At 32.8% G+C, this 16,180-nt stretch overlaps 1 protein-coding gene across 13 annotated transcripts in view; it reads right to left on the reverse strand.

Moving 5' to 3' along the window:
- Nucleotides 1-15,362: 15,362 nt before the first annotated feature.
- The window catches only part of LOC114344023 (large proline-rich protein BAG6), a 116,384-nt gene continuing 115,566 nt past the window's right edge, over nt 15,363-16,180 (reverse strand). For all 13 annotated transcript variants that reach the window (XM_050655292.1, XM_050655288.1, XM_050655281.1 and 10 more), the window contains one exon: nt 15,363-15,648. In XM_050655292.1, coding sequence (XP_050511249.1) covers nt 15,434-15,648 — 215 coding nt within the window. In that variant the 3' untranslated portion in view covers nt 15,363-15,433. The remainder of the gene's footprint in view (nt 15,649-16,180) is intronic.

The following is a 16,180-nucleotide window of genomic DNA, read 5'->3' on the forward strand; positions in this document are numbered from 1 at the left end:
TTATTAATCTATTACCTATACAAAAACGAATCCCTATTTTCATAGATCAGGCCATAACTTGTGAACGACTTTACCGATTTCTTAATCTTTTTTAAGATTTCTAACACTATGTAGAAGGTAGGAAGAAAAGAAAATTGCACAAAAAAATTGAAAATTTTAGAAAATTTAACGATTATTTACATTTCGCGCATTTAACAGTTACCACTAGGGTGTGTCGGTTCTCTAGTTTTTTTATGCCTGTAGTGAAGAAACTTGCCAGATGGTCTAGAATGAATAGTGATATTTTTATTTTCTTTTATTTTAATATTTAGCCCCCCCTCCCCCCAAAAAAAATAAAAATTTAATTCTTACATGAATGAAGCCTGATGCTTCAAATGCACTAAAAATACTTAATTAATCTAAACAACCTTAAACCCCACCGCCAGATAAATTTGTCCAGGTCCAGAACGACCCCCTAATACCCCCAAGCACTCTACACCTACACCGTCTACCTTTGACTGTAATAGACCGAACTGCGTTATCGAGTAGAAAAAAAACAATAATCTCTAGTGCAGTTCTTGAAGATATTGAATTGATATCCAAAAATGACAAGTCTATGTAATAAATGGCGATCTAAATTAGATCTACAAAGAAAAAGGCAACGACTTGATTTACAAAAAAAAAACATAAATGATGATGCTAGTCTTCAAGTTCTCTATTTTGATGGTCGCAAAAATCAAACGATTCACATTAAAAAACATGGAGAATCGTCATCTAGAAAAACCACTACAGAAGAACATAAAGTGTTATTTAAGGAACCTGGTAGCGACTATATAGGGCACGTAACACCTCAAAATGGTACTGCAAAGATTTTTAACTATTAATTAAGAAAATCAGGTGTCAATTAGCGATTTAACTGCTGTTGGCTGCGCTGTACTGTCGTTAGCACTGGGCCCCACGGTGGTAATATGTCAACTACATACAAACGAATTGCCACTGCGACATTTGGTTAAAGATCTGGACGGAAATACCACAGGACCTCAATCATTCTTGTGTTATCGCCAAACTTATTGAAACGTATGAGCGATTACCTATGCTGTGGTGTGCTACGAAAAATTCAAAGTTGAGTTGCCTGAGGTAAATTTAAAAGAACTTTTAAAGCAGCAATCAAAAATATTTATACCAGATGTGCACTGCCGTATCTACCGAAAACTGTCCAAATAATTTAGTAAATAACCCTCTTGGCAAGTTATCTCATGCAAGATGGCTAACTACGGCGAATCGTATCTTGAGGGCTTACATTGCAGTAAAGAATCCGCCGCATAGTTTGAAAATTTTAACAGAGTATATTCTACGAGTATATGCTAAGATTTGGTTTCTAATAAAAACTGTACCAGTGTGTACATTTGGAACTCATCACCTTTGGAAGCTAATTGAATATTCCAGATATTTAAGTGACAAACTAAAAGCTGTAGTTGACCCTGTCATTCAACAAAATGGCTTTTATGGCCATCCTGAAAATATTTTACTAACGATAAACCTTTGACTCGCGTAGTCATATAAGAGAATTAGGATACAAACGGATATTAATTAAAGTGCAGATCGAAAGCGAAATAAAATCTTATCAATTTGAATAACACTGAGAAAATTGGAAATTCCCGTTCAATAATTTTGACGAGGAATCCTAGATTGATTGAATAAATTGGCAAGAGTGCAGATAATCGGAGCCGCTAATGACGAAAATCTGATGAACACATTCAAGAATTTATTAAAACTGGTAGCTATCAGACATTGCTCGGATGGGTGGGCAAGGATGGAACTCAATTGCAGCTACCTCTCTGAGGTGAGTTTTAGGTTATTGTGTATATTTTAATCAACAAAATAAGCGAAGAGCTGCTCCTAAGGGGAAAAGTTGAAAATTACTTGATTGTTTTTAGCCTAAAGCTTGTCACGCACGGGGAGCTATAATAGGTATATATTATATCATATCGCTCACTACAGTAACACACACGGAAGTATTAGTTCCATGTATGCAGGCTCACTCATTACTATAGAGAGCGATGTGATATACTATAATATATATTATATTATAGCTCCCCTTGCGTAACAAGCTTTAAGGGCTGACGGGGGCCTAAATATATCTAAAAATTAAAAATATTTTTTTAGGTAATTAGAGAACCATATTGCATTATTTCATAGTACAGGGAAATTTATTTGTTGATTTAATTTTTTTTGTTTGTTGAGGGGGCTCAAACAGTGACGAAAAATATTTAAAAAAATGTGTACAAGATAATTTTGCCAATAGCAACTTTTTCAACTACAGGCGTCTTAAAATTAAAAAAAAAGTACAAAAACGGCCCACCCTAGTTACCACTATTCAAATTTTATGAGAATATCGAAAACAAAGAAATAACGAGAATCTTGGAGAGAGATATCTTGGAACAATCAACTTCACAAATGATTACGTTCAGGAAATCAGAATAGAAAAAGCTAAAGCAAATTTTAACAAAATGAGAAAAGTGCTCTGCACAAACGATTTGAAATTGGAGCTAAGAAATAGGTTGGCTCGGTGCTAAGTTTTCTCAACTTTGTTTTATGGAATGGAAGCTTGGACCTGGAATGCTGCATTGATGAAAAAATGAATCATTCAAGCTGTATGTATACAGAAGAATTCTAAAAATATCGTGGACAAAACACGTCAGAAACAAAGAGGTTCTGAGAAAGATGAATAAAGACATGAAAATCTCAAATACCATCAAAACAAGGAAAATAGAATATTTCGGACATACTACAGGTGGAGAGCGATACAACTTGCTCCAACCGATTATGTAGGGAAAGATGCAAGGAAAAAGAAGCATATGGAGACGTAGAATATCGAGGATGCGCAACTTGAGAGAATGGCACGGATGTACATCAACTGAACTTTTCTTCTACGATTGTATTTTTACCTTCATGAGTTCTGTTATTCTACTGTTAGTACACTCTCTCCAATCTCGATTTCCCTGCCGAACGTCTCTAGAAATCCATTTCCGTTGCCTCAAGTTTTCTCTTGCCATTCCCATACTATTTTTTCATAAATGCCGTGTGTTCCTACGTTTATTACTATTTGTTATTAATTGATTCCAAACTATATTATTTAGAAGGCATATTGCTTTTCTTTCCTGGTTGTCTCTTCTATTGTGTCGTCTACATTCTCTTTTTTGTGAGGATCATAGTCGGCTATATACTTCAGGGTGTTTGGTAAAGAATGGGCCAAAACTTAACCTTAGATTCCTGAGGTTAAAATAGGTCGATTTAAGCTAAGTTACCTTAGTGCACAGTTGATAATAACCAAAATAGTCAAAGTTAAACTTGCATTTTATTTATTTTTGGATATTTCCTGACAGGCATGGAACAACAACACGAAATTTGGTTAGTGGTGCTGGTATTGTACAGTCTACTACATTATGTTAAACAAACGTTTCTGGCTACTACCAGAGGCGTACGACGGAGAAACGTGAATGGTTAACCCTTCCCAAATTCTACGCCACTGACGGAATTGCTATTTAAGTTTTTGATTCTGCAATACTTTCTATTTAAATAACGTACTCTTCATTCGTAACGATAAAGCCATTAGTTTTCGAGATATTTGAAGCTAAAAACGAAGGAGCATAATACATTAATCAAAATAAGTGTGCCTTCTCTTTTTTAACTCCAAATGTCTCGAAAACTAATGACTTTATCTTTACGAATGAAGAGTATATTATTTGCATAGAAAGTATTGGAGAATTTAAAAATTTTGCTAAAATAACAGTTTCATCAGTGGAGTAGAATTTGGGAAGGGTCAACCATTCACTTTCCCCTGTCGTACGCCTCTGGTAGTAGCCAGAAACGATTATTTAACATAATTTAGTAGGATGTACAGTACCTACACTTTCTGCCAAGTATCATAAGGATATGTCAAATAGATTTATAGCACCGGGCACACATAGTTCTTAAAGTTTTAAATAAAGAATAAATTATTAAAAAAAAAAGAATATGTACTTTAAAATAATTTGACATATCCATGTCATACTTGGCAGAAAGTGTAGGCACAGTACACCCTACTAAATTATGTTAAATAATCGTTTCTGGCTACTACCAGAGGCGTACAACAGGGGAAAGTGAATGGTTGACCCTTCCCAAATTCTACTCCACTGATGAAACTGCTAGATAGATAGAATTTTATTGTTTATAAAAACTTTACAGTTTCATAACAAGAAATTTAGTTCGCTACATGTACATAAATAACTTAGATATAAATAGCATTAAAAAAGTATAAAAATGCAAGTAAGTTCTAGAATACAACCTTATACATATACAGTGCTAGTCAAAAGTCCGTACCCCCCCTCGTATCTTTTGAACGATTATACCGATAATAGTGAAATTTTGAGGGAGGAAATAAACGGACGTAAGCTTCTTAACTAGTTATAACAGGTGACGTAATAGTGACAGATGACGTTACAGAGCCACTGTGACCGATAATTTTAAATAAGACCTTATGGCAAGTAATACCTCGTTTGAAAGGTATTTAAAATACCTATTCAGTCATACTAATTTTTTTGGGTTTAGGATGATTTTGATTTTGGTGAATAAATTAAATAAATATAATATTGTAGTTTCGAATTTAATTAATAAAAATTCAAATGTCCGCCTATGGATTTTTTGTCAAAAAAGTTGACGTTTTTTTAATTCTCTAGTAGTTTTTACGTCAACGTCAACCTGTTTGGCAAGTAATCATAGGCGGAATTTTGAATTTTTATTAATTAAAGGCGAAACTACAATTTTATATTTATTTCATTTATTCATCAAAATTAGCTTAAACTCAAACAAAATTAGTATGATTGAATAGGTATTTTCAATACCTTTCAAACGAGGTATCACTTGCCATAAGGCCCCATTTAAAATTATCGGTCACAGTGGCTCTGTAACGTCATCTGTCACTATTACGTCACCTGTCATGACTAGTTAAGCAGCTTACGTCCGTTTATTTCCTCCCTCCAAATTTCACTATTATAGGTATAACCGTTCAAAAGATACGAGGGGGGGTACGGACTTTTGACTAGCACTGTATAGACATACCTATATTCTATATTACATATTATATAAACATACACACCTATACCCAGCTACCCGCATACACATACGTATACATAATTACATATCTAGGAAGAACAAGATAAATATATAATGAGATTAAGGGAACACGTAACTGCAATATTACTTACATTATAAATTTTAAAATAAATAAATAAATAAAAAAGAAACAAACTTGTGAGTTATTCGGATACTTTTTTTGTAAGTGCTACTAATAATCTTTTAAGTACGCTAATAATACATTGAGAAATTAGAGCTTGCGTTATTAATTTTTTTTTATTCGTTAATTACGAAAGCTCGTAGCTTCAGAATATTCCATATATGATTTGAAATTGTTTTCGCGGTAGAGGGTGTAATATTATTCAGGGTGTTTGCTAAATGTTCTGGATTTAACAGATTGGTAATATTCTGTGGTCTCATTGCTGTGTAAATAGGACATTCGAACAGAAGGTGACGCAGAGTTTCCAGCTCACGTTTGTTGCATATTGTACACAACTGTCTTGGATCAATCTTATATGTTAGTCCTTGAAAAGTGAACCGAATACAAAACTCATTCGAAAGTCTAAGTTGTGCTATTGTTCTGGTGAATTGTAGAGGCATTCGAATATGAAGATACTGTTGTGGTTGATCGCTCAGGTCTAAAGCCCTATAAAAAGTGAGAAATGATGAGTCATTCAGTTGTCGCAAATCATTTTGGTTTACCTTTTGTTTAAATGTGTCTATTAAGTCATTTTTGTTTGCTTTTAGGAACGCTACATTGATATCTCTCCATGATTCTTGACAGTTTGCAAATTCTAACAGATTTTTAACTTGCGATGCCCAATTATATTTATTCTCTATCCTTGTGATTTCCAGTTGACGTAGAAAGCACATTTTAGGTAGTCGATTTTCTTCCATCTCATAAAGTTTAATGAGCCAGTTTAGCATGTGTTTAAATATCACAAGTGAAAATTTAGCTGTACTTGTTTCAAGTCGAACAGCAAAATCTGGCGTATTGATAGGAACCAAAAGGATACGTTTTAAAAATGTTAATTGCACCCATTCTAGTATGTCGGCGTATCGTAACCCCCAAATGGCAATGCAGTTAGTTACTATGCTAAGAATTAAGGAATTTAGCAGATGTATTCGGGATGTCCAACTATCCATCTTGGTTTTTGTCATGAGCAGTATTGTTGCTCCGATGGCATGTTTGGCCTTTTGAACGGTATCATATGCCATTTCTCTAAAAAGCGAAGAAGACGAAAAAGTAATGCCCAAATATGTAAATTTAGAGACAATATCGATAGGTTTGTCCTCTAGAAAAAACAACTATTTTGGTTTTGCTAGTGTTAACTTCAAGATAATTTTGGTCACTATATTTTTCCAATGCTCTTAGACTCTTACCTAATTCCACTTCAGACTCTGCTACGATGACTAAATCGTCAGCATAAAGTAATAATACGATGTCTCGTTTATTTCCGATGTTTATGCCAGTAAGCCCGCTATCGAGAAAAAATGTTTCTATGTCTGCGAGAAATAATGAGAATAGAATCGGGCTTAATGATTCACCCTGTCCTGTAGAACTCCGGCACTTATATCAAGTTGAGAGGTGAATCCATCTGAGGCAGCTATTTGCATTGATGCTTCATTGTATATATTTCTTAAAAGTAAAATTATGCGACCACTAACCCCTATATTGTACAGTTTTTGCCATAACAAGTTGTGGCTAACAGAATCGAAAGCCTTCTTGTAGTCCACAAATGCAACGAATACTTTGCGTTTTTTTAACCTTAAGAGGAAACAGTAGCGATCAACAGGTAGCGAAAACGCGTTCCAAGATTGCGGCTGTAATTTTGAATATTTTTTCGAGATATTTGGCACAAGTATTCGTAATATAATAAAGAATGGCGGTACAGAGCCCAATTTGAAAAATATATTAATGTGTGGAAATTACTCTGTAATTAAATACAATATTAAAAAAACGAGCCTGTACCGCCATTAAGAAGAACAAAAAAATATACTTTCTTCAAATAAACTTTTTTATCCGATGCCTAGATTTTGTGTCATTTTGGAACTACTAAATTTTTTTATTTCATTAGTAGTTCCAAAATGACACAAAATCTAGGCATCGGATAAAAAAGTTTATTTGAAGAAAGTGTATTTTTTTGTTCTTCTTAATGGCGGTACAGGCCCGTTTTTTAATATTGTATTTAATTACAGAGTAATTTCCACATATTAATAAATTTTTCAAATTGGGCTCTGTACCGCCATTCTTTATTATATTACGAATACGTGTGCCAAATATCTCGAAAAAATATTCAAAATTACAGCCGCAATCTTGGAACGCGTTTTGGCTACCTGTTGATCGCTACTGTATCACCTTAATCGTGACTGTATGATCGAGTTAAGAACAAATACATTGTCAATGCAGTTTCGATGTTTTCGAAATCCAGATTGAATTTCAGGAATAATGTTATTATCTGTCCACTCATTAAGTCTGTTGAGTAATACTTGTGTGAATATTTTTTCTAAGCAAGACATTAGAGCAATCCTCTGTAGTTAGAAGGATTGTCGATAGGCCCCCTTTTGTGTATCATTTTTAATATTACTTCAGTCCAAGTTCTAAGTATTGTAGCTGTATTAAATATGTTATTGAACAAACAAGTCATGTACAATATCCAATTATTTGGTAAATATTTATAAAACTCATAGGATATTTTATCATTTCCTGGACTTGTTGTTGTTTTTGCAATTGTTTAAAACTAAATAAATCTCATCAGGTGTTATGGATTTGTCCAGAAATTGATGTCTAACATCGTAATATGTAATAAACGAAATTATTTTAGGAGGGTATATATCTCTGTAAAAAGTTTGCCATACATTCATGAGTAAATTTGATGAAGGCGAATAACTACGAAATTTTTTTAAGGTTGACCAAAAAGTTTTAGGGTTTCGGCTGTTACTTAAATCAGTTATTATGTTATTAAAATAGATTTGTTTTTTGGATTTTAGTGTTGTATTATTTTTTTATCTGTACATATTTTAGTTTGGTGCTTTCTGAGAAATTATTTACTTTACATATTTTTAATTCATGTTTAACCTGCTTTTTTAAACAAAGACATTCATAATCGAACCAAGGGGATGAGAATATTTTGATATGAAATGATCCTGTTTTTTTGATCATATTTAACTTTGTGGCTGTTTCTGTTATTGCAGTATATAGATTATTGTATGAATTGTGCAACTGAGAATTATATTGAATCTACTCCACTGATGAAACTGCTATTTTAGCATAATTTTTAGATTCTCCAATACTTTTTATGCAAATAATATACTCTTCATTCGTAACGATAGTCATTAGTTTTAGAGATATTTGAAGTTAAAAATGAAAAGGCACACTTATTTTGATTAATATATTATGCTCCTTCGTTTTTAGCTTCAAATATCTCGAAAACTAATGGCTTTATCTTTACGAATGAAGAGTATGTTATTTACATAGAAAGTATTGGAGAATCAAAAATTGCACTAAAATAGCAATTCCGCCAGTGGCGTAGAATTTGGGAAGGGTCAACCATTTACGTTCAATCGTCGTACGCCTCTTGTAGTAGCCAGAAACGTTTTTTAACATAATTTAGTAGGGTATACAGTACCGGCACCACTTACCAAATTTCGTGTTGTTGTCAAATGCCTGTCAGAAAATATTCAAAAATAAATAAAATAAAAGTTTAACTTTGACACCCTGTATTTCGGTTATTATCAACTTTTCTACTAAGGTAAGTTAGCTTAAATCTATCTATTTTAACCTCAGAAATCTAAGGTTAAGCTATGGCCCATTCTTTACCAAACACTCTGTATGTGTCACAATATTTGATAATTAACTATTTAAATGGGAAATAAGCCACAATTAAATTGAAAAAATAATTTTATTAACGTTTCGAAGCCCAAATCGGGTTTCGTTGTCAAAATACAAGTTGTATGTACAACTTCAGTGAGGAGCTGAGTTTATTTTATTATGTACAATTTATTTGCCACAAATAAACTACATTATTATTATTATTATTAAATACAAAATACTACTAAAGTAAACAAAAATGTTGTTGCTAAGTAAAAAAAACTTCTGATAATTTATTTAATCTGACTCATTTATATTGGCAATTCAGACGTATATTATACATTTTAAAGTAGAAGACTTTAAAATGGTATTGCCAATATTTATGAGTTGCGTTCCTGGGACGACCTTACTAAAAGATAGTTCATTCGATTACATGAAATCAATCCCAACTCAAGAATATCCGTCACAAAAAAATTATAGCATGTGATCTGTCTTTAAAAAGACAACCAAATGCAACGATGACAGTAAAATTCTCGCGTTAGAGATTCCATAGTAAATCACGAGGGAAAACCAGGAAAAAACCTCGTGATACTATCCCGACATCGTAAGTATTTGGTCTTACATTTAATTTACTTTAAAAAAAAGAATGTGTGTGTACTTTGTACGCACGTAAGAAGTTATACTTCTAAATATGACTTCAATGAAATAAATATACTTTCGGACAGTTTATTTGTATTTTATTTAAAGATTAAATTAATTTTTACTTACTACTTTCCAAAAATTTTTATTAAAACAATACCAAAAATTAAAAGAAGATTAGAAAACACCAGGATTTGAACCGGTGACCTCTTGATCTCCAGCCCAACGCTCTACCACTGAGCTATACCCTTTTGTTTATACGGGCTACAATATTTCTCAGACATAGTGACAAACATACGAAGTGATGTATAAAATACTTTAAATATTACTTATTATCTTATTCCCGAGGTAGACAAGTCCAAATACACAAAAATTATAATAATAGTTATTTATGATATAAATGTTAAAAGCACAATTTTAAGGCACGTATGTGAAAGATTCGCTTCGCTCATTCTGCAATTCACATGAGTGCCTTAAAAATGTACTTTTCAACACCTATATCATACAATATTTTTTCTACAAACGTCTTATATATCGTCGGCTTACTGCCAAAACCAACTAACTCCACTTTTTAAAGTTTTGAGGAATCAACGTTTTAAACTTTAATTTGAAATGAAAAATCGTTTGAATTTAAAAATGATTTAATGACTGAAAAATATTAAAGTAAATAACATTATAAACGAAATATTTTGTTAAAAAATTATTAAAATGAAGTGTAAGTTAAAAAAAAGTACAAAAAACATTTTTTTTTCGGCTCTTGTCGGGTTTTGGCTGTACAAAGTTAGTCAACTTCTAGGTAACTTTGAACATCACTATCCTCCATATCAGGCACTTGTCTTGTTTTGGCAGAACTAGAATATTGTAAATGCTAAAATACTATTTTATTTAAACAGAGATGTGCAGACAACTGCACATATCTGTTTTTGGCTGAATAAAAGTGTCATCATTGGAATTAGTTGTTTTGAGACCCTTCTGTTTCCCACATTTAAAATCTGCTTTGAAGTGTCTGGTTTCATCAGTACATTCTTTGATAATTATTAAGTACAAAGGCGTACTTAACTCAGAATCGACAAAAAGTGGAGTTAGTTGGTTTTGGCAGTAAGCCGACGATATCAACAATTATAATGTATTCATTCTCAATTACAGGACAATACCTACAAAAACTTTTACTTGAACTTGACTGACATTCCATTTTTATATTTTTCTTGACATTACATCAAAACTGCCTATACTGTCAATACGTAAATCATAACAACTATAGAATAACATCTACTTTTATTTTTGTATATTCTAACAAATTTTAATAGTTTTTTTCTGCAAACGTGTTAAAAATGCAATAATACAGTTTAAATTACTTTTAAACCACCTTTTTCAAATTGCGCAAGTTGAATAATAATAATAAATAAATATTAATGTTAATAAATGAAATATTAATATTTTGACGTTTCACAATTTGACAATTTACTTTTAACTGCAGTGCCTTAAAATTTTTAAAGCACTGGTGCTTTAAAGTAGCATTTTTAACGCTCCTATGGAGTGCTATAAATTGCATTTTTAACACGTTTATAGAAAAATATATTTAAAAACACTAATATATCCTTTCCACACCTTTTCTGGACTGATACCTACATAAATTAAAACATTTAGTATCGAACTCCATACTGTCTGTGTGCGCATGCGCGCAGATTAATAAAATTTCACCCTCAATCGCGCCTAAAGAAGTATAACTTCAAAAAAATCAGATAGTAAAAAGAGAAAAATCAAAGAAGCGGTTCTAATTATGCTAAATGAAACCAATTGTGTCGCAAATTCCTCGGTAGAATGCAGTAGGATGTCGTTACCCATGCTGAAAGAGAAAGTTAACAGAAAGAAAATACCACGATTAGTATGTAAATAACATATCGAGTTAGTACAAATTTTATATTTTAGTATTACTTATTGTATACCTATATATTATTATTATTTATAATTTAAACATATTAAAGTCAGAATTTGGTATTAGTTTTTTTTTGAAAGTAAATTAAATGTAAGACCAAATACTTACGATGTCGGGATAGTATCACGAGGTTTTTTCCTGGTTTTCCCTCGTGATTTACTATGGAATCTCTAAAGCGAGAATTTTACTGTCATCGTTGCATTTGGTTGTCTTTTTAAAGACAGATCACATGCTATAATTTTTTTGTGACGGATATTCTTGAGTTGGGATTGATTTCATGTAATCGAATGAACTATCTTTTAGTAAAGTCGTTTCAGGAACGTAACTCATAAATATTGGCGATATCATTTTAAAGCCTTCTACTTTATTTTAAAGCCTTCTACTTTAAAATGTATAATATACGTCTGAATTGCCAATATAAATGAGTCAGATTAAATAAATTATTATAAGATTTTTTACTTAGCAACATTTTTGTTTATTTTAGTAGCATTTTGTATTTTGACAACGAAACCCGATTTGGGCTTCGAAACGTTATTTTATAATTCACTTCGTATGTTTGTCACTATGTCTGAGAAATCTTGTAGCCCGTATAAACAAAAGGGTATAGCTCAGTGGTATAGCGTTGGGCTGGAGATCAAGAGGTCCCCGGTTCAAATCCTGGTGTTTTCTAATCTTTTTTTAATTTTTGGTATTGTTTTAATAAAAATTTTTGGAAAGTAGTAAGTAAAAATTAATTTAATCTTTAAATAAAATACAAATAAACTGTCCGAAAGTATATTTATTTCATTGAAATCATATTTAGAAGTATAACTTCTTACGTGCGTACAAAGTACACACACATTCTTTTTTTTTTTTCTATATAGATCTCTCGGCTGGTTGTTTCTCGATCGTGGCTCTCAATTTCTTTACTGTACATATTGTGATAGTAGTTATTTATCAGCCTTGTTTCTTCGTTTTATTGGTTTGTTGTTTCTTAAACTAGCTGTTTCCCTTTCATTATGTTGTAACGTTTGAAAAAATCTACATTAATTTTATAACCTATCTCCAAAAATATCTATTTTTCTAGTTTATTTTTCGTGAAGTCAGTTCTACCGTAAATATTTTAAAGCCCGCTCTGTTAGAACATTCCACTAATACGACGTATATTTTAAAATTCGAATACGCCTTCGAAAGTTCTTTGCAGGTGTCGATCATGCGATGTAGATCTTTTGGTCAAGTAAGCACCTTCAAGGGCGAAAGTTGCACAGTAATTGCGCGATTTTTCTCGTTGTGACCTCACCCCATACGACCGATGGTGAAAAAGAGTCAGTCCGGTTTGAGAATCAGAATCGAAAACATCCCAAGAGGTGGCCGGACTCCATTCACAGTGGCGTAACTAGTCTGACCTGCGCCCCAATGCAAGTATTCCTCGTGCGCCCCTATTCCCAGACTTATTTTCCACCGCCCCCCCCCCCCCCCAACCTCCAACGAAACTAACAACGACATTTCTCCAGAGAAAGATTATACAAAGAAATATAACAGTAATTTTAAAGTTAATTATTAAAAAGTTATTATTCAAAAAATTAATTGAATGTAAAATTAAGAGGCTATCCTAGTGTAAAAGTACGAAATTCACATACTTTTTTTTAATTTCTAAAATAAAAAGAACTGTACCAATTGTTTTGAAAATTTGCATGAGCATTGCACCGTGAAAATAAAAACACAGCTCCACTGCTGCAGCGATTGGGACTAATAGAGACCCTGAAACATGAAATTTCAAAGTTATTATTGAAATATAAGTTATTTTCTATACCATCAACTAGGGGTATTTGATCGGATAAAAATTGTCAATTTGGCGGTTTCTGAAACTGCAAATGTTTTAGCTAATTTTAAAAAAATTTTCAACACTTCATTTTCCCAAATTTTAATATTTTTCAAAAATCATAGTTGATGGTATAGGAAATAACTTAAGTTTTTTATTTTCACGGTGCCAGTATCTGGCGCATAATTCGTTTAATTTTTAATATTTTTTAATGAAAATTGTTTTACTTCTTTTTATAGTACATGCTTATGCCAATTTTCAAAACAATTGGCTACCTACAGCTCATAGGAACAACACTGTACGTTAATTCCTATTTCCTGACAAAGCCCCTGCGGCTCTTTGTTTCTAGAACAGTCTTGCTAACTTTTCTACATCTACAGACCGAGCTCTTTCATGTTCAATACTAATTACACTAAGATCACACAGTATTGGACATAGAGTTCCTTAAGTAATTCTTTATTATTTTTAGTTTAGAAAAAGATCTTTCACTACTTGCAACAGGTACGGGTAATGTAAGAAACATTATTAATGCTGTACCTACTTACGTTTGGGACACTTGATGCAATAAATTTATTCCTAATCAATAGATAATCAGCCAAGTGGTTGATTTTGCTTATTTTATAACTTTTGATATCGTCTTTGACTACATTTCTAAAGCAAATTACTTCATTGGTCAAAGCATGAGTCACATCAGATTCATATTTTTTACAAAACTCAGAGGCTGACTTTACAAGTTGTTCGTCAAAAAAATGTAATAAATTATCTGGGTTTAAAAAACTGAACGTGTTAGTTATACATACCATAGATTTAAACCTTTCGTTTAACTGTGAAATAAGAATATCAACAGCTCTCAAAAATACCTTAACTTCAAAGCAATGCACAGGATCACTAAACTCATAGTCACTAGAAAGTTCGTCAAAAAAAGTCTTTACTTTTCTTTTGCGTTTGGAGGTCATTGAGGAATCAATATTCCACTTCGCAGCTAACTTTCTGGCTTGATCCAGGACATCGTCGAATTCTCCTCGCAGTTCGCTCACAGTCTTTAAACACTTCTGAAGGAGATTCGGAAAAAATACCACGAATATTTTTTTTACATTTTTTATTTTCGGGAAGCTACAGGGAGTTTTGCTTTAACATATTTTTTTGCTAAAATTTTTCCAGAATATCAGTTTTTTGCGCCCCCCTAAGGCCTGCGCCCCAATGCACCGCATTGGTTGCATTGGCGTTAGTTACGCCACTGTCCATTCAACAACTATGTGCGTTACCAATTGCCGGCGCATTTTGCCGGTTTAGAAATCAACAATTCTGTTATCCCTGACCGCATCTGAGCAGGCATTTAAAACGCTTCAATGTATACCTCTGACAAAGATTTCTTCCATTCTCCAATTATGTTAAGGGTTTCATCTGTTATCGAATGTTTATGTGTCACAGTATTATTCAGTTTTGGCGATTAATTTGGTGTTGTTACACAATGTTTAATATTTCTTGTTAAGTACCCTTACGAATAGTTTTTAGTCTAATGTTTTTGCACTTCTTGGAGAAGGTCGTTCTTCTTTCTTAGTTCTATCCTCTTTGTCCCTAACCGTTTGTTGAGCTCTTTTAAGTTTGAGCTATACTTTAGTTACGAGGAGAGTAGCTGATCTGACTGTTTGAATTGATGGTTAACAGCGACTATTAGTGAGAATGTAATCGATTTGATTTCTAGACCTATCTCCATGACTTTCAAGTATAAAGTCGGCGTACATGGTATTTAAATCAAGTATTCATGATTGAATAGTTATTTGTAAGAGCAAACTCGATAGCACATTGTCTCTCATGTCGTTTTCGATAATTAACAACCGCGTGACACACCGTAATTGTCTCATCAGTATAGAAACGTGAGCCTCGTGGCCGTAGGGACCCGTTTTTAACATTGTGGCAGCCAACGTGCCAAGGGGTCTCATTTTTCGTTTCTCTGACATGCCGAATTTGTCCAGTACATACATTCTTTATTCTTGCCAAATATGGATAACTAAAAATTACCAATTATGTGGATAAGGTACATCTATCGAAATGGAATAGAGGGAAAATAAACCAATGGATACATTTATCTATTAATTTAATTTTAAATAAACAAAAGTTATAACCAATAATATATGTGTATATTTAGTCATCACTGTGATCCACTATTATTAAAATAATTTGAAACGTTGGGGTATTTATCCGGTAAGAAGTCTTCATTATCTTTGAGATTTGACTGAACAGTCGAGCGCAGTAGATTTCTGTAAGCATTTTGAAGTTCTGTCGATGCGCCTGCTGCTTGAACTACTACATCCAAAGGTGCTGCCGAGGAAAGACCACTCGAAGATACAGCTTGTCTTACACTCTCTGCAAATTAAAACATATGTTATAAACACTGTGCAAAAGGCAAAGAAAATCATGATATAGATCAATCTACAACTAAAAAAAAATCATCTTATACAACCACCCGACAAGGAAAAATATTTGGAAAATAAAGTCCAGGAAGAAGAAGAACATCCTGGTTAAAGAACCTTAGAACCAGCATGCCCCGAACGTATCCTGAACTTACCCAGAGAGAGAACGCCTGCGCATTAGCTGTTCAGAGGGGAAAATTCGACCTTATCGAACGCCCAATTTTGTAATGCGCAGGCGTTCTCCCTCTGGGTAACTTCAGGATGCGCTCCACGAATAGACCTATATATAGCAATGCATTTCGCCCAGACATTGTAGTATTTATAAGTACTGTGCATAAAAGTTTCAAAGAACAAAATAAAATATCTTCAGAGATATTTCCGTTTCTCTCCGTTGTACCTTATAAATGATATAAATTACTATACCACTTATTATTCTTTGGATAGTATTATTAGAAAGGGGTTTATTTTTATTTTGCCAGCATCTT

This window comes from Diabrotica virgifera, chromosome 7 (genome assembly GCF_917563875.1).
Source record: "Diabrotica virgifera virgifera chromosome 7, PGI_DIABVI_V3a".
In the NCBI taxonomy this organism is placed as follows: domain Eukaryota; kingdom Metazoa; phylum Arthropoda; class Insecta; order Coleoptera; family Chrysomelidae; genus Diabrotica; species Diabrotica virgifera.